Source organism: Bicyclus anynana, chromosome 21, assembly GCF_947172395.1.
Source record: "Bicyclus anynana chromosome 21, ilBicAnyn1.1, whole genome shotgun sequence".
In the NCBI taxonomy this organism is placed as follows: Eukaryota; Metazoa; Arthropoda; class Insecta; order Lepidoptera; family Nymphalidae; genus Bicyclus; species Bicyclus anynana.
In genome coordinates, this window is record NC_069103.1 from 13,632,266 (window position 1) to 13,657,134 (window position 24,869).

The following is a 24,869-nucleotide window of genomic DNA, read 5'->3' on the forward strand; positions in this document are numbered from 1 at the left end:
AGCCGTCAAAATTAATACAAGGAATCGCTCCCGCGCCGCGCGTAAAACTTGCGATTTCGGCCAACCCCATGGGAGTTAGTTGTCCTAGAGATAGGCATAAATGATCTCCAACAGACGATATTCATTCTTGGTTAGTCAGTTTTTTATTTATTAGAAGATTATTCTTCTTCTTTTTCGTCGCTACATCCACAGAGTGTTTGTGATCGTCATTAAGGGGTACTTACATTTAGAGGACTTGCATACCTTCTGTTATAAACAACCTTTGATCTATTTATCAAGTAATATTTATTATGTTGTTCAATTACAGTCATAAAGTAGTAATTTAAAATAGGCGAACTTTAAGTTTTAAAATTGCTTGTAGACTAAGACTACTACTTACTTGATATAAATGACTATGAATTAAAATTGTAATGCATTAAGGGAAAATATTTTCTGTCTCAATAAGTAGCCATTTTTCCTAACATGCGATACCTAAACTGTAAATGTATGCTATTTTATCTTGGTATTTTCGGCACCTTTTTAGCTATTAAAACTATAGTCATTCAATAATTTCATAAACACAGCTGATACAGTATTTAAAAAAAAACATACTACGAGTATTTAAAAAAAAATATGCAGCCGCCGTTTCTCGCCCTGTGGGGTAGCAGCGACCGTGCTGGGTGTATGAAGAGTTAATTAACTAATTTTGATATTAACAATACATTAGCCACATCGGACGCTGGCCGTGTTCCGTCGTAATTACAGCCCCGGAAGGGTCCGGGGGTTTACGCTTTCGAGTTTAAATTGGAGATAATTTTCCCGATGTTCATTACGTTAGTTGATGTCTTTGCCTTTCGTTACGCATACGCGTTACTGCACCGCCATTTTGTGAGGGCTTTTACGTTGATTTACTTATTCTTAATCGTCTTTAAAAAACGAATTTATATTATACTAGCGGACCCGGTCAAGCTTCGTTTTGACATAAGTGCACTTATTCTCTATCCCTACTCTACCCTTCTATACCTCTACCCCTGCCCTACCCCTACCCCTACCCTACCCCTACCCTACCCTTACCGCTTGACTCTTAAACGTTTGTATGGGAAATAGAAAACGGCAGTTTTTAGGGATTTCCCGGAAATTATTTGATTTTTTCTCACCTTTCACCTTCCCTATACCTCCACGAACATTTCAAGACCAAGATAAGATAAATCCGTTAAGCCGTTCTCGAGTTTTAGCGAGACTAACGAACAGCAATTCATTTTTATATATATAGATGTTCTGTATGAATGTGATCTGGACTGAGAAAATCAAGTATGAGTAGGTTGCAGAGAGCCGCTGGACTAAATGCTGGCAGCTCGAGACAGTGTTCTTTGGAAATCCTTAGGAGGAAGAAGAAGGAGATCTATCCTCGGAAAAGACTGACGCATCTATGTGGCGAATTCACCCAGATTCGTTTTATATATTTTCTTCCTATACTTGGTTAGTGGTATACAGTAAATAAACTACTTATTTTCAAGCTAGTGCGATACCATGTTATTTTTTAATCACCATCATCGTCAGTTATCGGGTCATTCAATTGTGGATAAAAAAAGATGTCGAGTAAACAATGAATAATAATAAAAGTAGATCATATACCCAAATTTCGAATACCGTTGATACTCAACAAGAATTTTTCCATTTATTTTATAAATTATGTTATTCAAAATTAAAAAAAAACCTGTAAGAATGTCGTTTACACTTGTAAATATTTGCAACGTGCATAAATTATAAAACGTGTAAAAAATATTTTCAAGACGCAAAATGTAAAGTTGTCATTATTTTATTGATGGATTGAAGGTGACATAATTAACAATCAATAACGTATTGACAGTTGATTATAAATCATTACAAAATGCAATAGTTGCAGAGCTGGTGGAGAATTTTGTGCAAGTGCTTAAATAAACGCTGAGAGATTATAATTAAAACCTGACGTAAAAGTAGCGTACGGTTATGTTATGAAGAACGCTTACCTTAGAAAATACTAAATTTTTAATACTATACTAAATACTTTTCTACAACCATGACAAAATAAATGAAAGAATTCACAAAACTAGGTAAATAATTTATAAATGACGTTCGATATGACATACCTACTCGTTTTTATATCGGCATGGCCTCCTAGATTTGTCTCCTAAAAGGAAGCCTGAATGTTTGTAGCCATAGAACTATTTAAAAATTAAAAAAAAAACATTGTAGAACGGTTTTCCCGAGTGGTAATGAACATTACCAAACGACCTGTAGGAATTAATAGCTTTGAGGTTTTATATTGAGATTACGAAATGGAGGTAGAAAAAGAGTTTCCCAAGAAAAGTTGAGAAACTGTTTAAATTTTCAACTTTTAAGCACCTCCTAAAAACAAACTGTTAGCTCTTAAATCATAAAACATCTTTCCAATAATTGACTTCAGTCATTAACGTCACAAAAAAACAAAAAGCAATTTATAAGAAGACAACACGAAATACATAAGTTTTATTTCAATTAAAATTTCATAAAAGAAATTGAATAATTGTTTTGCGTGTCACATTTGCACTTGGCTGGTTTTCATAAGCGATAATTATTAACAATTAATTTATTCGATTTATACACACTGCCATGTGTAATTTATATATCTTTATTTATTATGCGTGTCTTACTTCTTGCTTTTTCAAAATAAATTTTGTTTTTTTTTTAATCGTCTTGGGTGTTACGGTTTTAATTGATTTACGAAGTCGAGTTTTTGTTGTAAAAAACCTTTGCAGCTTTTTCTATTTTTCTATGCTTTATTATATTGCAGTACGCCTGTATTTAAAGATAATAAAAATACTTTCTATTATTTCCGTGCATATAAATTGTAAAATATCTTCTATTTTTGTTGTTAAAAAGCTTCAAACTTTTTATGTATAGCAACTCGATGTAAACAATACAAAAACTAGTTATGTTAATAAAACTTAATATCTTTTTACGCACTACGTATTAACCATTGTGTATACCTTTATTAGAGACGTGATAGCCCAGTGAATATGACCTCTGCCTTCGATTCAGAGGGCGTAGGTTCGAATCCGGTCCGGGCATGCACCTCCAACTTTTCAGTTATGTGCATTTTAAGAAATTAAATATCACGTGTCTCAAACAGTGAAGGAAAAGCATCGTGAGGAAACCTGCATACCAGAGAATTATCTTAATTCTCTGCGTGTGTGAAGTCTGCCAATCCGCATTGCGTCAGCGTGGTGGACTAAGGTTAAACCCTTCTTATTCTGAGAGGAGATTCGTGCTCAATAGTGAGCTGAATATGGATTGTTAATAATGATACCTTTATTTATTTACTTATCTTTAAAAAACAATATTAAATGGTTCGTTATCAACCCATATACGGCTCACTGCTGAGCTCGAGTCTCCTCTCAGAGAGGGGTTAGGCCAATAGTCCACCACGCTAGCCCAATGCGGATTGGCAGACTTCACGCACGCAAAGAATTAAGAAATTCTCTGGTGTGCAGGTTTCCTCACGATGTTTTCCTTCACCGTTTGAGACACGTGATATTTAATTTATTAAAATGCACACAACTGAAAAGTTGGAGGTGCATGCCCCGGACCGGATTCGAACCCACACCCTCCGGAATCGGAGGTAGAGGTCATATCCATTGGGCTATCACGGAAATATTTAAATGGTATTAATGACTATTATACAGGATGCTCGGGAGTATTTTCCACTTAACTCTGGGGTTAAGTTAATTTTAGGTAAATATTCTTTACCTAAAATTAATTAAAAATGGTCAAGGACCATGTGTTCTAAAATTAATATTTTCGGGGTAAATAATATTTCTTTTGTACATAGATCTTAAAATGTGTCCCTTATAATTATTACATGACCAAGTTTGACGTATTTTATAATGCATAGATAGCTAAAGATGTGTGTTACATGGATAGTCGGAATTATCTTAATTACGTTGTTTGAAAACAGTTTTTATGTTTTAGTTAAAAAATATATTAGTAGGTACCAAATTCAGTTCGACTTCTATAAGTGGACTCGTCAACACCTTGAAGTTATGGGAAATACTCCCGAGCACCCTGTATATTTTTTAAAGACTATATTTTATTAACAATAATGTTTATTGTCCTCAGGTTCATCAACGCGAGACGTAGGATAGTACAGCCAATGATAGACCAGTCGAATAGAGCAGGTAACATTTTTCTTATACAAATATTTTTAACCGACTACATTACTCTCAATGAGGGTTATGTGTTTTACAGTGTTTGTATATCTATTTAGCGTTATTAGTAGAAATATTCAGCAAAAGAGACTATTAGTTATTAGGAATATGCGGTGGATTTACATGAGGTACTGAGTTCGATCGAGATCGACTTATCATCAGGTGAGATCGTGGTCAAGTATTTCTTAAAAAAATATATATACTGTGATACCATATAACTTCTTAAAACTAAAAACGCCAATAAGTTCCACTAATAAATATTTAAAATAAAAAATAAGAATATTTGCCATAATATCTCTTCAATACGACCAATTCTGATTTGGTGTGGATTTCAATTCTATTTGAATTCCCATTATGTTGTAAAAAACTTTATTCCATCGGCGCCACATTTTATTCAAATCCGTTGAACCATTTCAGCGTGATTGAGCTACACTGAATCAAGCTGAATGGATGAACGGATTTGAATTGAACACGCATCTGTTAGTTAGGAAATTTATAATTTCTAAAATGGCTCAGAACGTGAATTCTGTAAAGTTACAGCGATGTGACATCGTTCGTTTCCATGGCAACTTCGTTGTAAGTAACGAAAATGTTCATTTTAATATTGACATTCTATAAACATAAAGTTCAAATTGGAATAAGACGTGTTATAGACGAAAAATGAACGAATGTAAAATACCGAAATTGCAGCCCATCAGGTTGTTTAGCAGGCTTTGACTTATTAAGGGTTGTGATTTATTAAGACTAGTGTGAAATAGTGACAGTATCACTGAATAACAAAGTAAGAAATAATGTAATACTAATACCTAATAAGATAACAATGTGCTATACAAGATAATACGTTGACTAATATCGCAAAAGATACCTTTACTTAGATATTTTGGGCACTTAAAAAAGTCGACATAACAAAATTTAATTATTGGCACTTCAGGTCAATGCTTTTGTATACTTTAGAACAAAAGTACTTACGTACTTAATTTTTTGTTTATGATATATTGATCATTAGTAGACAATAGACAAGGGCGTGTGAAATTGGAATGCTAGAGTAAAAATATTTAGATATAGGACGAATATTTTCTTTAATCCTCGGGCACGTAACCGCTTAAAGCTAAGGTCCATCTTGGAACACGAAACATTATCGGCAAATGTATTCACCGTTGCTACGTGAGCGTCCATTCTGCGTCCACTGGACTTTGAAGTCCACAATCGAGTTGCACCTTCATACAGTATGCAGGGTGCAGCGCTCCCGGGGGACGCTGACCGCCACTTAAACGAATTTGCGTCCGGACCCAAAGAGGAATGTGTTTTAGGAAAGATAAAAGACCATTTTGGCGATGCCGTTTACATTTAGAGGCGGTATTGGGTACTTTATAAAAGTGGGCGATAGATTCTTTGGTGTTTTTTATTTAAAATTATTTTGCAATATAATCTTTACTTGTTTTATATGCGCGGGTAAATTTATGCTTCCGACCAATATGGTGGCGATAAAAGGCCAATGTGGTGAGGCTATTTACACTTAAAGTCTGTGTTAGGTACCTAATAAAAGTGTACAATAGATTCTTTGGTGTCTTTTCTATATTGAACTAGCTGACATCGCGCGGTTTCACCCGCGTGGTTCCCGTTCCCGTAAAAGTATGGGGATAATATATAGCCTATAAGCCTTCCTCGATAAATGGGCTATCTAACACTGAAATAATTTTTCAAATCAGACCAGTAGTTCCTAAGATTAGCGCGCTCAAACAAACAAACTTTTCAGCTTTATAATATTGGTATAGATTTTTTTCTCTAATAATAGATCCGAATAAAACAGACGGACATCCGAATGTGTGCGAGTGATATTATAAGGGTTTTTGCACTACGTACGTTCGTAACCCTATAAAGGGGTCTGAAAAGAACGCAACAAGAAAATATTTCAGATTGAAATAGAGAAATGCAAGTTAAAAAAATGGTCAAGGTAGAGCCGTGGTCTAATAACGAAAACGAACGAAAACGAAGCACACACACGAAGCAATAAGAATATTAAGTAAATATAACAAAATCTAGTTTGTTGCACTATTTATAGCTCCAGAACGGCTCAATGGATTTAGAGATAATTTCGATTAGAATTAGAAATAGCACACAGGCTATCTTTTATACCAATATTCCCATGGAATCTCCATCTACGGGTAAAGCCGAGGCTACAGCTAGTCGATATGGGATCAGGCTAAGCTCTGTTCATTATGTAATACATAACGTCGCATTTATGTAATTGGGACAAAGCGCTATTAACGATATTGGCTAACTAATCCCATTGATGTATCACATAGCGGAAATATTATTTTTATTACGCTCTGAATACGGGGCTTAGAACAAATTAGTAGGAAATCTTCTGCTAGCAGAAAATAAAAAAAAAATTCTAGTTAAACTTACAAAACTATCCACTAAAAAATAATCAAATTGACATTTAATAAGATTTGCTTATTCTGAATAAATACATGGTTCATATGAACAGTTACAGAATACAGAGATAAATCAAGACAGTTTTTATATACCTACAATACATCTATAGGTAATTATTAAAGCGAAAGGTCATCACTCATCACGATATCTCCAAATCTCAAATTCGTAGGTATATGTCAACTAGCATAGGTCATGATGCTAGTTGACATATACGAATTTGAGATTTTATTTAAAAATATCATCCGGTGCTTACTAGTGGATCACATAGTATAGGTAAATGACATTTCGTAAATTGATTTAATGTTTATTTTAATGGGTTGATAATAAAGACCAAAATGGTGTATCATTATCAACCCATATTCGGCTCCCTGCTGGGCTCGAGTCTCCTTTCAGAATGAGAGGGGCTAGGCCATTAGTCCACCACGCTGGCCCAATGCTGATTGACAGACTTCACACACGCAGAGAGTTAAAAAAATTCTCCGGTGTGCAGGTTTCCTCAGGATGTTTTTCCTTCGCCGTTTGAGACACGTGATATTTAATTTCTTAAAATGCACACAACTGAAAAGTTGGTGGTGCAAACTGGTGTATAGGCAAGCAGATTTTGCGAGAGGTCCAAGTTAAGGAGATCAAAGGTTGGACGAAGTCGCAGACTTCCGCATGTTTAGGGGTATTAGAGTATAGGTAAGTAGGCACGAGTGTACCTACTCTAATGCCCCTAAACAAGCGGGGCTACAAATCACACAGAAGTATAAGAAAACTAGTCAAAAAAACATACCCACGACCTATATTAATACGTTATAGTGTTCCAATTCCGAAGCAGGAGACAAAGGCGATCTAATCCCGTGCAGGGAGTACCCGCACATCAGATAGGGGCCGATTGTCGGACCCCGGTGATGGATGGTCGGGGACGGGTCAACGAATTCCTACATTATTCTTTTTTACCCTTCCCGCGTCCGTTTGCGAGAGTAAGCCCTTTTTGTGACGGTCTTTTTTTCCTCTCCCCGAGCTGAATTTTTACGTTTTATGGACTGTTACAATTACGGAATAGGACTTTCGGCGCTCGGGCGATTTCTGTTGGCTCGCGATTGTTTTTGTTGAGTTTGAGTGTGGAGTTATTGAACGCGCGTTTGAAAAGTAAAGATGTTGTTTATGGTACGATACAGAAATTGTTTTTTTAAGTAATTAACATTTACCAGGTAAACAAGAGCCTGGGTATTCTGTAAAGTTTCAGCGATGTGACATCGCTCATTTCCATGGCAACTTCGTTGTTAGTGACATTTTATATTTGGCATGCATTTATTTTGTTATAGGCTATAATTAGTTCACATAGTTCGAAGAGCCGATGGACGTTGGGGTCCCAAAGTGCTGGAATGGCGACCCCGCACTAGAAAGCGCAGTGTTGGTATGTCCTGCAGTGGACGTCCATTAGCTTATATGATGATAATAATGACGATAGGCGAATACTACATCGACGAGTGTAACGGTAGAGTGATAACTAGCCACGACCGAAGCATCCCACCAGCCTAAAAACAGCAGACTAGTTCGTTAGGTACCTATATCTTTGATGATGATGATGATGATGATGATGATGATGATGATAGGCGAATACTACATCGACGAGTATAACAACAGGGTGATAACTAACCACGACCGAAGCTTCGCACCAGTCTAAAAACAGCAGACTAGTTCGTTAGGTTTCTTAAGAAAACCCATCGCCCCACCCACCCGACGCTGTCCAGCTCACCTGTCCTCACAGCCTGCTAATGAATTTATTATAAGAGCATAAATCGCCCTCTGATGCGCGCCCATTACTGCGCGCCTGTAAATTACAATCGCGCAGCCGACTATTTCCGACCAATCGTTTATCCCGCTTTTCGCGGATTAAACCGACGGCTCGCAGTGTATTAAAAACTGTTAGAGATCGCGCACGCTCGCGACATGCGACATGTCGTACGACAAAAAGTTGCGTTGAAATGTTTGCCTTAACATTGCAATAGCAATTAAAAGTGTATAGATATTTTATGATCTATGTTTAAAAAAATACACACAAAAATATAATGAGATAGATTCGTCACAAAAAGATTTTGTTTACATAATGTCAATGTTTTAACATCTCTGTAATTGATTTTGGTGCTACTGCTTTTTTAATTTTATTCTCAATTAAAAAATTAGATGCATGTTGTCACACAAAATGAACCAAAAATTTAGGTTTGAACTTTTATATAACTATTGTATCTTCAATCTAAAAGTTGCATTTAACTTCTGAGGTGATAATACATATTGTCTCAAGAAATTCCACTTTTACGCGATAGTACATGTCTGACATCTCTCTGTTTAAGCAGCTACATAAAAGTATTTATTTGTGGAAAACACTCACGATAGTAACAAATTGTCGCACTGTCCCACAATATAAAATATCTCAAAACAAAATGTCTTGAACGTGCAAATTCGCTTAAACATTGTGTTATTGACTCATTAGCGCACGTAATGATGACTGGCGGAGAGTGCATCAAAGGAAATGCGTCCGGTAACACGCGAATGCCCGCGCGAGTGCCATCGTTCCCTCATATGGGGGAAACGAAAAATAATGGTCTCATTTCACAGCACTTCGGAATGCGGTCGCTAATTACGAACCTGATAAGTTCAACTCGAACAAAAACAAAATGAAAATAGGATGATGACTAGGTATAACTATCATTTACGGTGTCTATGACATCTTTTTGTATCTATGGAATGACGGGCCAGTATACAGATAAAGATCAAGGTTTTAGAATTGTATCATGTACCTAATTACAAAGGCTAGAATAGTATGCATGCAAAAACGATCTGATGAAAATAGTATAATTATCTATCATTTACGGAGTCCGTGACATCTTTTTGTGTCTATGGAATGACGATTCCTCTGTAGGTAAAACTAAAGATCAAGGTTTTCAAAAAGGAACGTGTAATAAGCGGCATGCAAAGATAAGTCGATGAAAATAGGTTAATTACTAGGTATATGTTATTTACGAATACTCAGAGACATATTTGCGTTTATGGATCAACGTTTTTCTCTATTTTTAAAGAGGTTTTAAGTTAAACAAGTATGTCTCATAATTACGGAGGTCTTGAGAATGAATAGGCGTCTTTTAGAAAAACACTAATTCAAACGCTTATGGTTGAGACTTAATTGGAATGGCCTACACTTGTTCTTTTGTGAGATACAAGTTTCTAGTACATATTTTACTCGAGAAAGAATATTATTAATTTAACGTAATTTTAACGGCACAATCATTTAAGGCAACAACGCCACAGCTTGTGTTTAGATCTCATACTTACAGACTGTTGTAAATGGGCACAATTGGGAACATTTTCTCAAAAAAAAGCCTTATTTGAGGCCAAAAAACACACTAGTTGTCGGGCCCGAAAAGATGTACGCACCGGGAATACATAAACAGCGGAGCGATTGGAAAAGCTGTTGGCTCGCTTGACCACAGGAAATGCGGTGGCCATTTTCTTCAGCCGATTGCCAAAACAATTTTCCATCTACCCTCCCTTTCGCCATTTTCCGTCGTCGGCAAACTTGGCGGCATCCGGCGGGAATATTTAGAATTCTGCCCCTACTTTACGTGCCTGCCCCAGAGCCTGCCAAAAGTCTCCCTTCTACTTAAGACAATGAGCGAAACAATTTTCTGCAGAGAATTTTATGCAGTCTGTATGGCTTCGCTTTTTATTTATCGTGGCTTTTGAAATGATTAAATTCTGCCCATTACCGGAGACAATATTTCCTGACTCTTGTGGGATTGCCTGTTTCATGATACAGGCCATATTGTTTAAGCTTTCTTATGAAGTACCTAATGTAAAACGCTATTCAAATTTATAAAGGTGCTTGAAGGAAAAAAATTCATTGCCCTACGAACTGGAGTACAAACAGGGAAAGGAGAGTATAGTATAACTTTGAAAAATAAATAATATTAAGTACTACTGGTTGTTGAAGCAAAATCAAAACCACTATTCCTTTACTATAATGTTCTGTGAACAAAATCATAAAATTGTTGTTCCAGAATTTGCTTAATTTATCTGTAAATACTGAAAGTAAATTTATTAAGTAAAGTAATTTTGTCGTAATTTTCATTTAAAGAATAGTAAATATATACGATCGAATTAAGAAACCTCCTCCTTTTTTTAAGTCGGTTAAAAATTGGTTTTTACTCTCTAATGTTATAGATAGATATTCCATACAGCCTGTCAAGCACAGCAATATTACCTCTCACTAAATCATAGTTTCCTGGTACGCGGAGCCCCATCGGCCGGGGCTTGTTATTGTTTCCTGCGCCCCGCAGTCTCGGGACTCCGGGGACACGCACCACTTGCCAGGGAATGGCAGTTTTTCTCATTTATTCATGTGGGAGAAACTAATTTGGTATCGAACTTTTTTACATCCCATACTCAACTATCTAACTAAATCAAGGCGGTTTGAATAGCACAACAAAATTCTAATTTAAACTGCCAAATTATACAAGCAACGTTAGCATGGAATAATTAATTATTAAAAAAATATTGGTCAACCCTTAACCCTTAGGAGGTTCTACTCTAATATGAGATAAACTAAAACAAATAAATTACCAACTTTTTGTTTTTGGTTAGGTTTTTGTGAACTAACTGAAATAGAAGTTTTCGTATGCACCAAACCTAATACACTATTATGTGTCTTGGACTTTGCTAAGAGTTTTAGGTACTAGAATCAGTGCAATGATCATTAATTCATTAAAATAATCTCAGCCGATGGATGCCACCTCAGTTCCATCTTTTCGACTTTGCGAACTATGTCAGTAAATATGTTTTGTTGCACTTTCATTCATTCGTTTACATTAGCTTTAGCGTTTTATGTTTTCTGATTGTATATTTAAACAGTAACACTCATAATGAGCCTGCTCCATTCACATCTATATAAAAATCAACTTTTGAGAATATAGACACATACAATTTGAGTAAGATGTGGTTCTTATAAAAGTATATCTAGTTGCTTACAGAACAATAGTGTGAATACACGGATACATAGACATAGATTTTTTTATTGAATCAGCAAAGAATAATCGCGTGACTCGAAGATCCATTCATAGCATTTGAGAGTTATTAGTTGCGTTAACGTTTTACACTAGCCAAGCGTGAAATTATATTATTTTAATCATTTGAATATGGTAATAATAACTACATAATTGCTTTTACTAAGTTAAAATGCCTCGTTGGTCCAATGGTTAGCATTTGCGACTTTGGACCAGAACCTAGGACCGTAGAATATGCCTGCTAATTACATATCTCGGTTTCGATTCAAAACATGAGCAAATACGTAATTTTACGTAAAGTGACATTAGTATAATGATAGTAGACAAGTAGAAACATTATGTTAACGAATTATCATTATCGTCATTATCAACACATATTCGGCTCACTGCTGAGCTCTAGTCTCCTCTCAGAATGAGAGGAGTTAGGCAAAAAGTCCACCACGCTGGCCGCTGGGCTGCGGATTGACAGACTTCACACGCGCAGATAATTAAGACAGTTCTCTGGTATAACGATGTTTTTCCTTCACCGTTTGAGACACGTGATATTTAATTTCTTAAAATGCACACAACTGAAAAGTTGGAGGTGCATACTCCGGACCGGGTCCGAACCCACACCCTCCGGAATCGGAGGCAGAGGTCATACCCACTGGGCTATCACGGCTCTCGAACTTTAACGAATACCTACCGTAAATTAATTATCATAATTTTGTTGAAATAACCAATAATCATGATGATGATCGCAAAACGAAAATTCGATAAAAAACGATGCATATTTTGAATCATACACCGGCAAAACAAAAATTTTCTATGTTCGTATTGGGCATTGGCATGCATAAGGGTTTTAACTAGGGTAGGCATAATACGTAGAAAATTTCTAATATAGTCAAAGATGGTACAAGTCCTCTAGGAATAGGCAACGTGTCTTTGCATCTATGAAGTTTACGTTAAAACTGCTAGCCTTTTCATTATTTTGGTCTTTATTATCAATCTATTAAAATAAATATCAAATCAATTGACAATATGTCATTTACCTACTCTGTGATATCCACCAGTAAGCACCGGATGACATTTTTTACATAGAATCTCAACTTTGTTAATGTCAACTAGCATACGTCAAAGATAGTGAATTGGCTGCTGGACTTTTTAACGACCGTACCGTAAAAATCAAATAAGTGAATACTTAATTTATTCTAAACCGCTTGCTGCACCGCGCTATACATTAGACAGTAAAAGACTTTCTTTTTCCACCGTTTCACTAGGGAACCCTAAAAAAATAAGATTCCGTAGCGCTGCCGGCGATTGTTGTGCAGAACGCATTAATATTCCGCTACACTGGAAAAGCGTTGTTGCTGTGTTAAAAAGAGGGAAAAAAGTGCCACTTTTTCGTATTGCTCCGCTCCGGATGAAGTATTGTGTTTTATCGACAAAAAACGTAATGCCGTGTTTATTAGAATGATTGTTTCTTGTTTTTTCGTTCCGTCTATGTAGAATTAAATATGTATTCTATTCTATCAGGTCTCTACCGGAATTGTGTGTGTGTTTTAACATTTAAACATATTATAGGTATAGCAGAAACGACTGTTTGACATTTGGGAAAATGTGTGCCTTATATTTCACGACAAACGGATATGCTGTCTTGGGACGAAATAATATAACACTATAAAACAAATGGAAAAATTGCAAAAAATATAAAATAATTAATTACTGTCTTATACAGAAAGTAGGTAAAAGTATGTGTTTTCTTCTCAGAAAATCAAAGCTATAAAGATTTTTTTTTAATTTACGATGTTTTGGGGTCATTATTATACAATAATGTAAAAAAATATTGCCGATTAATAAATTTTATGGTTGTTATCAAATAAAATGAATTATTTGAAATATTTTGATGGGAAATATATCAAATATAATGGATTATTTGAAATATTTAGATGAATTCTACAAAAAGCTTACTCTGCGTTCGTAAGAGTCATTCCGATCACAACATTAGTCCGTGTTTGTGCCGATCGGTGCAATGGCGCGTGCCGCCATAAAGGCCCCGCGGAGGAAGGCGGAAATCGGCGTCAATAATGCCAGAGCACCATTAGGGCCCCCGCACACGCGGACAGATCGACCGATAGCTTATTGAGAACTTTGTGCATGATGATGATTAATTCTATTTACATATGATTTTTTTGTGGTCCAAATAAATAAACTGCTCTTACAGTATATACCGATAATCAACTAGATACTTCTAAAGTATGCGACATGCCACCAAAGCTATTTGCTGTGACGGCTAAGTTTAACTTTAAGTTATCTATTATATTTTATTAGATAATTAAAAAAAACTACATAAAAATCGGCATATCACGTAACTCCAGAACGGTTAAACGGATATGTATCGGTCAAAATACATATACCTACGTTCCCTTGCTGACAATGTAGCCTTCCATTGGTGAAATTTTATAAAAACTGTTTAATTGTTCATTTCTGAAAGCGTAACAAAACGAACCAACAAATCGAAGACGCATTATATATTAATAAGAATATCTAGCTGAGTATGTTGTGGCCTGTTCGTTTATTTTTACATCAACTTATACATAATAATCATTAACAACCCATATTCGATTAACTGTTGAGCACAAGTTTCCTCTCAGAATGAGAGGGGGTAGGCTTACTATTGAATTTCGTACCCCCTTCGAATAAAATAAAAGTATACAATAAGCAATCACCTGAACTGCTTAGGCCGAAAGTTGTCAGTCTGCGTAGAGGCTAAAGGCCGGGGAAGACGGAAATCGGCGTGTATAATGGGAGAACACCATTAGTTCACGATTGATAATACCCACGGATATATCGTCAGCGGAAGACATAACAGTTCTGCGGCAGAATTGAGCGGGCTGTGTGCAAGACTTCACAATGGAGGGCGACGTTTTTTAGGTCTTTCCCTAACGACTGTCAACTAAAGTCGTTATTGTGTCACCACTGTGGAAGGGCAACTTTATTGAACTTTATTTGTGTATCAGGATGTCGTATTTTGATGTCAATTTGTAAATCTATTTCATCTTTATGACTACGAGTTATTATTTGCTTTTTTTTTATTATTATTATTATTATTCTTGATAATGGCTTGATTACAATCTCATCTGATGGTAAGTGATGATGCAATCTAAGATGGAAGCGGGCTAACTAGTTAGGAGGGGGATGAAAATCCACACCCCTTTCGGTTTCTACACGACATCGTACCGGAACGCTAAATCGCTTGGCGGTACGTCTTTTTTCGGTAGGGTGGTGACTAGCCACGGTCGAAGCCTCCCACCAGCCAGACCTGGATCAATTAAGAAAATCTCAATCGGCCCAGCCGGGATCGAACCCAGGACCTCTGTCAAGTAAATCCACCGCGCATATCACTCATCAAAATCTTCGCTTCATTGAGAGATATCTACGAGGGTGGGAGGAGATGCACTGCGCTATGGACTGCAGTACTCCCACACGGTGATTTAGATTCGTCTGGAGGACGCTAATATGGTGGACTGTTACCCTAAGTTAACCTGTTAACATTAAGTGCGACCTCAGACCAATTATATTCTGAGAGTGCGGCGAGCAACAAGAGCAGTCCTAATTAACCGTGCAGTGTTCTACCCCGCAGTGTTCCCGCACGCGGGCCCCAGCGGCGCCTACAGCCCGGAGGCCACCATGGGCTACATGATGGACGGCCAGCAGATGATGCACAGGCCGCCGGCCGACCCCGCCTTCCACCAGGGCTACGCGCACTACCCCGCCGAGTACTACGGACACCATCTTTAATCCACACACTTGTACATGTGAGTGTTATACATATTTATCTCTATCTCTCTCTCTTTATTTGAAAAGAAGAAAGAAAAGAAATAAATTTATTCAAATCTAAAAGTTACAGACAGTCAGTACCCTATCCTTATTTATTTATTTATTTATTTATTTATTTATTTATTTGTAACGCCAACAATGACAGCAGAAAACATTATATATAAGTGAGTTACAAAATTCTTGAACTACTGCAGCCATCTTTTACACGCATTCACAGCACTGCAGAGTCCGGTTAAAAACTTAAAGTAAAAGATTAACCTACAATCTAAAATAATTTACCAAAAATTTACAATAATAAAAAAATAATTAAAATGTCAAAATCAAGAAGGTTTACAATATTAATTAAAATGTCAAAATCAAGAAAGTTTACAATATTAATTAAAGTGTCAAAATCAAATAATTGAGTTTAAGAAAGGGATGTCATTAATTAATACATAAGCTAAAGTTAAAATTTAAAATAAATGTCACTTAAAGTTAAAAAAATATAAGTTATGACAGCATGTCTGTCTATAACTCTTAAAAAGAAAGGGTGTACAGCTCAGCATATGTCGTGCACTACATACAAGTATAATACACGGCGCTGATTTTCAGCTGAGACGCGTGTGACATCACTGCTAATAAATTGTATAAATAAATTCAAATTAAATAAATTAAAATAAGCAGCGTTACATTTTACGACATTGCAATTTATATATATATCATCATTATCGACCCATATTTGGCATACTGCTGAGCTCGAGTCTCCTCTCAAAATGAGAGGGGTTAGAATAGTCCACCACGCTGGCCCAATGCGGATTGGCAGACTTCACATACGCAGAGAATTAAGAACATTCTGTGGTATGCAGGTTTCCTCACGATGTTTTCCTTCACCGCTTGGGACACGTGATATTTAATTTCTTAAAATGCACACAACTGAAAAGTTAGAGATGCATGCCCCGGATCGGATTTGAACCCACACCCTCCGGAATCGGAGGCAGAGGTCTTATCCACTGGGCTATCACAGCTCTTTTATTTCTTTTATCATGGTAGTAGAAAATGTGTTGTACATGGTAGTAGAAAATGTATTGTATGCCACTACGCTTAATAAGCAATTGTAGCACTCGTGCTGTCTTTTGTGACCACTCACTCGTGGCTCTCATTACATAACAATGGCATAAATATCTATTTATATCAATAATTGAAAACGATTCAACAATCATGTAACTACAATAGTAACGGTAACAACAACGGTTATTGATTTTTTATATGAAACGATACATAACAAAAAAAATGTGGTCAACACAACAATTAACAACAGATAGGTTTCATAACACAACTACTCAGTATCATGACACGCAAACCCTATTTATACGAGTACGTTGCATGTCAGCAATTAATGCAGCCGTGACATTTGTCACACTTACACTTGATTAGGTTTTTTCTATAGAATTATGTAAATAAAATGTAAAGTTAAATTGAATGCAAAGTTTACGTCAATTCAATTTACTGGTAATAGTATTTTTTATATGAATAATTCTTAACGGAAAAAGCAGACGGCCCGTTTATCATTATGGTTGTGATGCTATTTTAATATCATAATTCATACCTTCACTGAAGGAAATATGGAGCTTGGTCCTACCAACCTGCTCCTATGTGGGTTGGCGAGCTTAAAGTGATACATACGATTGAAGGCTTAAGTTGTTACATGCAGTTATTATACTAATAATGATCAGGACCGACTAATTGGTAACGTCATCTGCAAAGCACGGGGTTGTAACCAAAGATTTTGTACTATTAGATATGTCACTAACGCGTCTAAACTAAGGCGCACAAAAATAGGCTAATTGTCTTAACTTCATTTAGCCGCTCAGTAAACAACGAAATGTATTTAAACAAATAATAAATAATGTCCAGAATGTCACGTTCAGGACGTGTAAAAACTGTACATAAATATATAATGTAATGTAATCTAAACACAAATTTGTGTGTGTGTGCACACAGTGAAGTAACTAAATTCGAATCACTTTTTGCGGTGACTTTTTTAGGCACGTATAGTATAAAATATCCTCGGTTACTACTACTAACTTCCCAACTCCTGGCAAATAAATCTTAGAAAAAAAAAGCTCAATGTTTCATAGCCTGACCCGTAGTCCGTAGCTAAAATATTGAATGTAATATTATTTTACACTAGCAGTCGCCCGCGACTTCGTCCGCGTGGAATTCAGTTTTTCACAAATCCTGCGGGAACCGTGGATTTTTCCGGGATGAAAAGTAGCCTATGTGTTAATCCAGAGTAAAATCTATTTCCATTCCAAATTTCAGCCAAATCGCTTCAGTAGCCGCAGCGTAAAAGAGGAACAAACATACTTACACACTTACACACTTTCAGATTTACACACAAACTTTCGCCTTTATAATATTAGTAGGATAGTAGGATAGGATATCGTAACTAACTCATAAGCTAATCAATAAAATTTCTTTTCCAGATATGAATAAAAATTGACCATCGCGCGGCCTCACCGCGCCCGAGCCGAGGCCGGGACAGGAGACGGAAGGCCTCGCGCCGCCACCAGAGGCCTCGCCCCGCCACCAGAGGCCTCGCGCCGCCACCAGAGGCCTCGCTTTAGCGCACACGTGATACGAACAAACAAGGAGAACGATGCTAAATGTACATAAACGCGAAACATTTTGTAATATTTGAAACAGTATACGATCTCCTAAATTAAGATTTAAAGTCAACTTTAACGGTTAAAATTAAAAATTAAAACGCGAAGTGACTATGGACGCTGTGTAATAAAAAAATAATTATATTAATGCAAAAAAAAACCGGTGCAATCACCTATAAATAAAATGAAGCGAAGTTTTATCAATCTGGAACTATAGGAGCAAAGTTGATGAATGTAACAATAAATAAAAAATGGTTTGATAGTTATCTTATAAATATTTATAGCTAATTGTGTATTGTTATTACGTAAATATAAATAAATAATTGATTAGTTGTAAGTTGTAACTATCACTGAAAGTACTGGGAGCGCAGACGACATACAGATAAAAAAGAATGAGTATTTTATTTTCTTTTTTTCTGTCAACACGTTGTCTATGTAATAGATTACTTGGATTTGAGTTTTTTTTTGGAATAGCTTTAGTTGTTGAGACAATCTTGTTATTTATTAATGAGAGACCAATACTTCGAAGCCGAAAAATAATTAAGCAGAGTGTCCGACCTCTCTAATGGGCGGTGAGCTTTATTTCCAACTTATTTTCTTTAAAAATCGCTATCATTTTTATTTCTTACGACAATAATCCGCATAAAAAAGCTCAAAATCGTACGTATAAGTAAATGTCAATTTCACGATGAATCTAATAATTAATTAATTAATTAAAAACAGTTTTGCAATTTTGCTTTACAGGTAACGTACATATCTTTGAATTACATTGTATAGTATATATATATATATTTATTATTGGGTATCGTATAATTATGAAGCCAGATCTCCACGCTGATACATGCTTGACGAACTTGTTAATCGAACATGTTCGACACATTCGCATTGGATAATAATTAAAGGCACTATACCATTAGAGCACACGGGTGCGTTATTACACGCACTTAACTTTACTTACTGTTCAAATTAAAGGGACAGTTATTCTCGTGAGTTCCCAAAATAGTTACCCCAAAATATTATTGCATCAGGCTGTGGGAACATAGCTTTATTATATGAAAATGATCGTTACATCAAGAATTAATGTGCGAGTTGCAATTTTATTTCAATGTAATTTAACTTAGCAAGAACAACCGAATTCCGAAGTGTCTATAATCGGAAGACCGAGACTTGTTAGCTGCTCTGTAAACGACTTTTTGACCCTTTTCAAACCCTTTGATAAAGTCTACGAATTGTGTCAAACTAACCGTTAAAAAAATAGTCCCATGTGCATCAATGGTATAACGTCTTAAAAGCGTCGAGCATTTACGCATTTGGAGATCTAGCGTATAATAGTTTCACCCTGCCTTGGTGTTCATAATATAGCACAATTTGTAACCGATGTATACGATGAATTAAATAATATTTTACACTGTTGAAAATGCGATGAGATTTTTAGCTCTATTTTATGTCTTGATACCTGACATTGCCTTCTACTTTAACGTGAACATAAATGTGAAAGAACGCATCTGCGGTCGACCGCATGCGGTTCTTTCATTAATGTAAAAAAAACGCAAAATTAATTTTACCACACATCTATCTATAACGCATTGAAAATATATAGGCGGTTTTAGTGACTAGTGCGTATACTGTAGCGGGTCTACCGTGCGACAAAAACGCTGGTGCGTTCTTTCACAAAATGTTGAGAAACAATCGGCTAATACAAAATGAGGGTAGACTTTTAAAAATCGAAACGAATGTATACAATTAAAGAGATACGAGATAGATCGGCAAAAAACGCGCCATTTGTTAAAGTCGCTTATTTTAGAAATTATTCGGTGAGCCGATTTTATTTCGATGTTAAATTATTATTATTTTAAGAACACATGATCACACTCGCATGTGTTATTGTAATAATGACAGGAGGTGCTATCATGATTGTGTTGTAAAAAACTGTCAGTGAAAAATTACACTTGAAATTCATTTGTGACGAATTATAGATTTCGTCACCACATATAGCCTTGTAAAAACTAATAATCAATTAATTTAACACTGCGGTAATTGACATCGAAATAATTTATATACTAAAATAAGATGTGATGCGCTCAGAATTATTTACTTTTTCATCAAAACACATAATTTTAATACGTGATGACTCTTGGCGCGTTTTTCAGCGATCGAGTTCCGTGGGGTTGTCATAGTGAAATAAAAATATGCACTGTTTTTCATTTCACTATTTTGTTATCTGTATTTTATATATTTAATGGTGTGATCATGTACCACGGAACCAAATATAAAAAATAAATAAATATTCTAACAAAGACTAAAGGTAAAAGATAGACAAAGCGATCGAGGGTAACGGTGATTATTAAAGTGTTAAGTCACCATCCTGAGCTCTTGGTGTAAGTTTTGAGGCAAACTATAGCGGGATATATGTCAAAATTTGTAATATGGTATATTTATCATAATGTATTTAATTAAATACACCCATACAAATTTGACAAATTAATGTTAGTCATTTAAAAAAAATTACTCCAAATGTTCGTAAAATTACTAGCCCGGTTTATATACTGTCTGTCTTTTACCTTTAATTTGCGTATTATAAGTCCTTTGGAGAATTCAAGGGTAATATTATAATTACCAGCCTTAAGCCAAGTATACGAATGGAGCTTTTAAAATTTGATGAAATTGGTATTAAATAGCTAACGGTTAGCTTCGTAATCGGTAAAGTTATCCGGGACAAGCTTTATTCTAGTAATAACCGCGATTCTTTGTAAATGCGATGTGGTTGTTTTTACATTAATTACTATTTAAGGTGAGTACAAACCCAATAAATCGGAATTTTCATTACGATATCTTGAGATTATTTTATTTATATTAATTAGTTAGATAACTAGTGGCAATTTATATTTTTTAATGATTTGTTACTTTTGAAATATTTGTGTAATATTCAAAATATAATTTGTAACATGCAACATGAATAATAATAGTATATCAGACAATAATATGAATATTCATATAATAGTCACTGTGAACATTATTGTTAAAATATTACACCAATATTTTATTATTTAATTTCCAATTACAGTATATTTAGGTTTGGACTCACCTTAATAAACTTCTTCACTAACTCACTTTGTTGTTTCTTTTCCACTATTTTTAAATCTAGAATATTTTCAAAACTCGACCACTATTAATTTTAATGGTTTGTTATTTTTCGGTTAGTCTTTGATTTTGCACACAAAAAGTAGCGTCAACAGAAACAAACGCATCGCAAATCTTTTTTAGAATTATTTTATTTGTTAACCTTTGTAAATAAACAACAATAAATCGTTCTATGTATAAACCGTTTAGTTTTCAATGAATATTCAGTATTAAAATTGATTTTGACTTATAAAAAAATTACCGGACTTTGTTTCTATTGAAGTTAGTATTCGATGCGTACGCGCGGAGTTTTAATGCGCGATAGAGGAAGGGTATTTAAAACGGTAATTAAAAAAAGTTCATTTTATTTTAAAGACCATTAAAACATGCTATTTTTGACATAAATACATATCAAAAAATGTGGATATGAGATTTTTTTTAATATATATTTTTTTGTCACTTATTTACTTTATAATTTACATCATACATTCAAAATTTAATTGATACCTAAAATTGACAAAACAGTTATAATTATGTGTTGCTTAGTATAGCAATATATGATTATTTTATTATATTTATTATTCAACAAACAACACATTGAAATTAAGCTTAACCATAGTGCAACACAAACCACAGTTGGTTTTACTGTGCACTGGTATTGCTGTTTGTATGGTTGCTGGTAGATTTAATAAATAAGTAAGAAAATTTAAAATATAATTACATGAAAATATATAGTTGAAGTGAACTTTAGTTTTTTGCTGACCGTACTACGAGTATACCCCTCCCTCGTGTCGCATCTATCCGCAGCGCACCGCAAACTAACGAACCTGTACCCTTATAATTATTATTATTATAATTGTTAACGCAAACTCGTGTAATATATTTTATTAAGAAAGAAAAGTCTTAAAATAGTAGTTATTAGCTATTAATGTATTAATTGAAGAATTTTATTTTGATTTTCTCTTTATTACATATGTATATGTACATTATACTTGAGTTTGGGAGTCACGAACTGTAAATATAGCAACTAATACGAAAAAACGTACCGCGTACCGCTGCGTTCTACATTATTATAGAAAAAAATGCAATTTCAACCACCACCACACATTTCAATTGTAGATATACCCCGAGACAAAGACTTTGTATACAAATAGACGAGCAATTCTGAAATGAACTTATTTTCCGTGTGAATATTTGTCACGTTGATGTTATAATATGAAAGTGATGAGTTCAATTTTCGAATTGGGCCAATATGGAAATAAAAAAAACTAAAAGAAGTCACAAAATTATCGTTAACTTCAACTAAGGTTCAATAATGTACAACTAACACATACATTGTAACTAATTGAACTCATTTCTTTCAAAAGCACTAACATGAACGGTATTAAATTTGGGTAAATCTAATTGAAATCATTAAAAGGTGTACGCCGTTCATTATGTTTATATTTATTATATTTGCCAAATTTGAAATTTTTAAAAAAGCATATCAAAAATTTTGGAACCGACAGAAACAGAAACTACTTTTCTCTCTTTTTACAATTACATTATAAATCAAAGGTTTATTGTAACAAGGAACTAAACCTAAAGATTGAGCCTTGAAAATTATATAATGAAAGAAATACCTACTAAGACACACAAGTCATTCTGTTTTTTACTAAAACAAGCGATTATGGCAACGGATACGTTAAATTAAAATTGCCAAAAAATCTGTCAAAAAACGAATGACTTGTTGGACTTAGTATAATAATATTTGTATTGTATGAAAGTTATAGCTATTTACTGACGATATTGTATGTAAGTTTGTATGCTGGTATGTTCACGAAGAAATCACCGAACGCTGGCGGTACGTCGAAAGGAAATGTGTCGGCATTATGAATGCTACGAATTGTGTAAAAAATATTAAAAACTAAAAAAAAGTACCTTGTTTTATTTTATGACTCTGACCTAAGTTCTTAAATATCGGTAACTTAATTCATTACCAAAGACATATTACTAAAATTTATTGGAATTGCGTAGACTATATAGTCTATGCGTATTTACTTTTTATCTAAATAACAAATATGTGCCAGTTATGCATATTAGTAAGCATGCTTCCACCTTGGAATGCATCGTCACTTACCTTGCCATAGAAAAAAAATTGTTATTTTAGTACTTATTCTAAAGAATAGTATCACTCTATATCTACTAGTACTAATCTTCCAAGACAATAGCCATGACAAATACTAGTATAGGTACATTATTAATTTAGTATTTGATGAAATTCCATAATATCTGATCAATTTAAGTAAAATATGAGTAAAGTCTTAAAACAAAACTTCAGTTTCTTCTTTATTCATGGTTTAATCAAGAAATTCGTTTATTAAATTTTAGAGTAAGACATCGAAATCGTTTTAAAAAAAAATAAAAGTTTGTAACTACCAATCACTCTGTACTCTGTGGTTGATAATATATTCATAGTAGGTTTTTGCATTACATAAGCTCTTTTAGTTTTACACACAGACGGTTACTAATACACCCAAAGCCAAAGGGTCTTCCAAAAGTAGAAACATTTCTGATATGTGCATTTTTTACAAATTGGCTGTGACATAAGCGTAATGAGAGAATCGCCATTGTTTACATACAACCTAAAATATTCTTTACGATAGGATACATTTGCACCCCAATTTTAAATTAAATGAAAAAGTAACTTTAAAAAAGTATGACATCATGTGGTCTAGATGGAAAAGGTTCATTGAATCTTTGGCTCTCACCAGCCAATCACAGAATGCCATTATTGCAATAACTTTAGAATCATATTACTCGTATTTAAAAAATAAAGAAAAATATATTAATCCGTTAATTGGTTAATTAGTAATTATAATTAACAAAACTATTAAAAAACACCAGGGCGGCAGACCCGCCGAGCAGCTATGTCTGGTGGCGTCGCTACACTCGTAGCGTCGTAGCATCGTAGCATCGTAGCGGCGTAGCGGGCGGGGTTTGAAAATGGCGGCCGACAGTGAGTAATGGCACGCCGGGACGGGTCCAGTGACGCGTGCCGCAGGGTTGCCGCTTTATTGCTTTTCCATTTTAATATTTTATGAGTTGGACTCTCATGACAATAAGGAAAATGAAAATTGTTTACGTATTTAATACATTTTAAATATGTAACACGGCCAGCTGAGCCTACTTTCTGCTGGTATTTTAAAAACAATTGACTTAAAAATTAGTAAAATATCTGTAATATTCTACGAATTTCGTCATCGTTATTGTCGTAAGATATCGATGAAAAAATTCAATGAAATAAGCCTGTATTGATCGAAAACCGATCGCACCGATTATATCTTGAGCCTTCTCCAAAAACGGCGTCCTTTAACCCATTGGATATCATTAATTCACCCTGTGGAGTATCGACCAGCATTGCTCTTTCTCAAAGTCTTGTAATAGAAATCGAAGTAAAAGTTAAAGGAGAAAGTTTAATTTGAAATAATAATATAGTAATTCAAAAAAGTCTAATATAAAAATATACTCGTATAAGTAAGACATTCGTCAGCGTAAGATTTCTACCTTACAAGAAGATATCACGATATAATTTGACACTTACTTAAATGTTTTAA

General features: G+C 34.8%; 1 protein-coding gene across 4 annotated transcripts in view; it reads left to right on the plus strand.

The window, feature by feature from the left end:
• Positions 1-22,551, plus strand: part of LOC112054591 (homeobox protein homothorax) — a 430,497-nt gene extending 407,946 nt beyond the window's left edge. For 3 of the 4 annotated variants that reach the window (XM_052888253.1, XM_024094433.2, XM_052888255.1), the window contains exons 12-14: positions 4,117-4,175; positions 15,297-15,486; positions 17,974-22,551. In XM_052888253.1, the coding sequence (XP_052744213.1) occupies positions 4,117-4,175; positions 15,297-15,469 (232 nt within the window). In that variant the 3' untranslated portion in view covers positions 15,470-15,486; positions 17,974-22,551. The remainder of the gene's footprint in view (positions 1-4,116; positions 4,176-15,296; positions 15,487-17,973) is intronic. The other variant, XM_052888254.1, reaches the window with a different exon arrangement.
• The last annotated feature ends 2,318 nt before the right edge of the window (positions 22,552-24,869 follow it).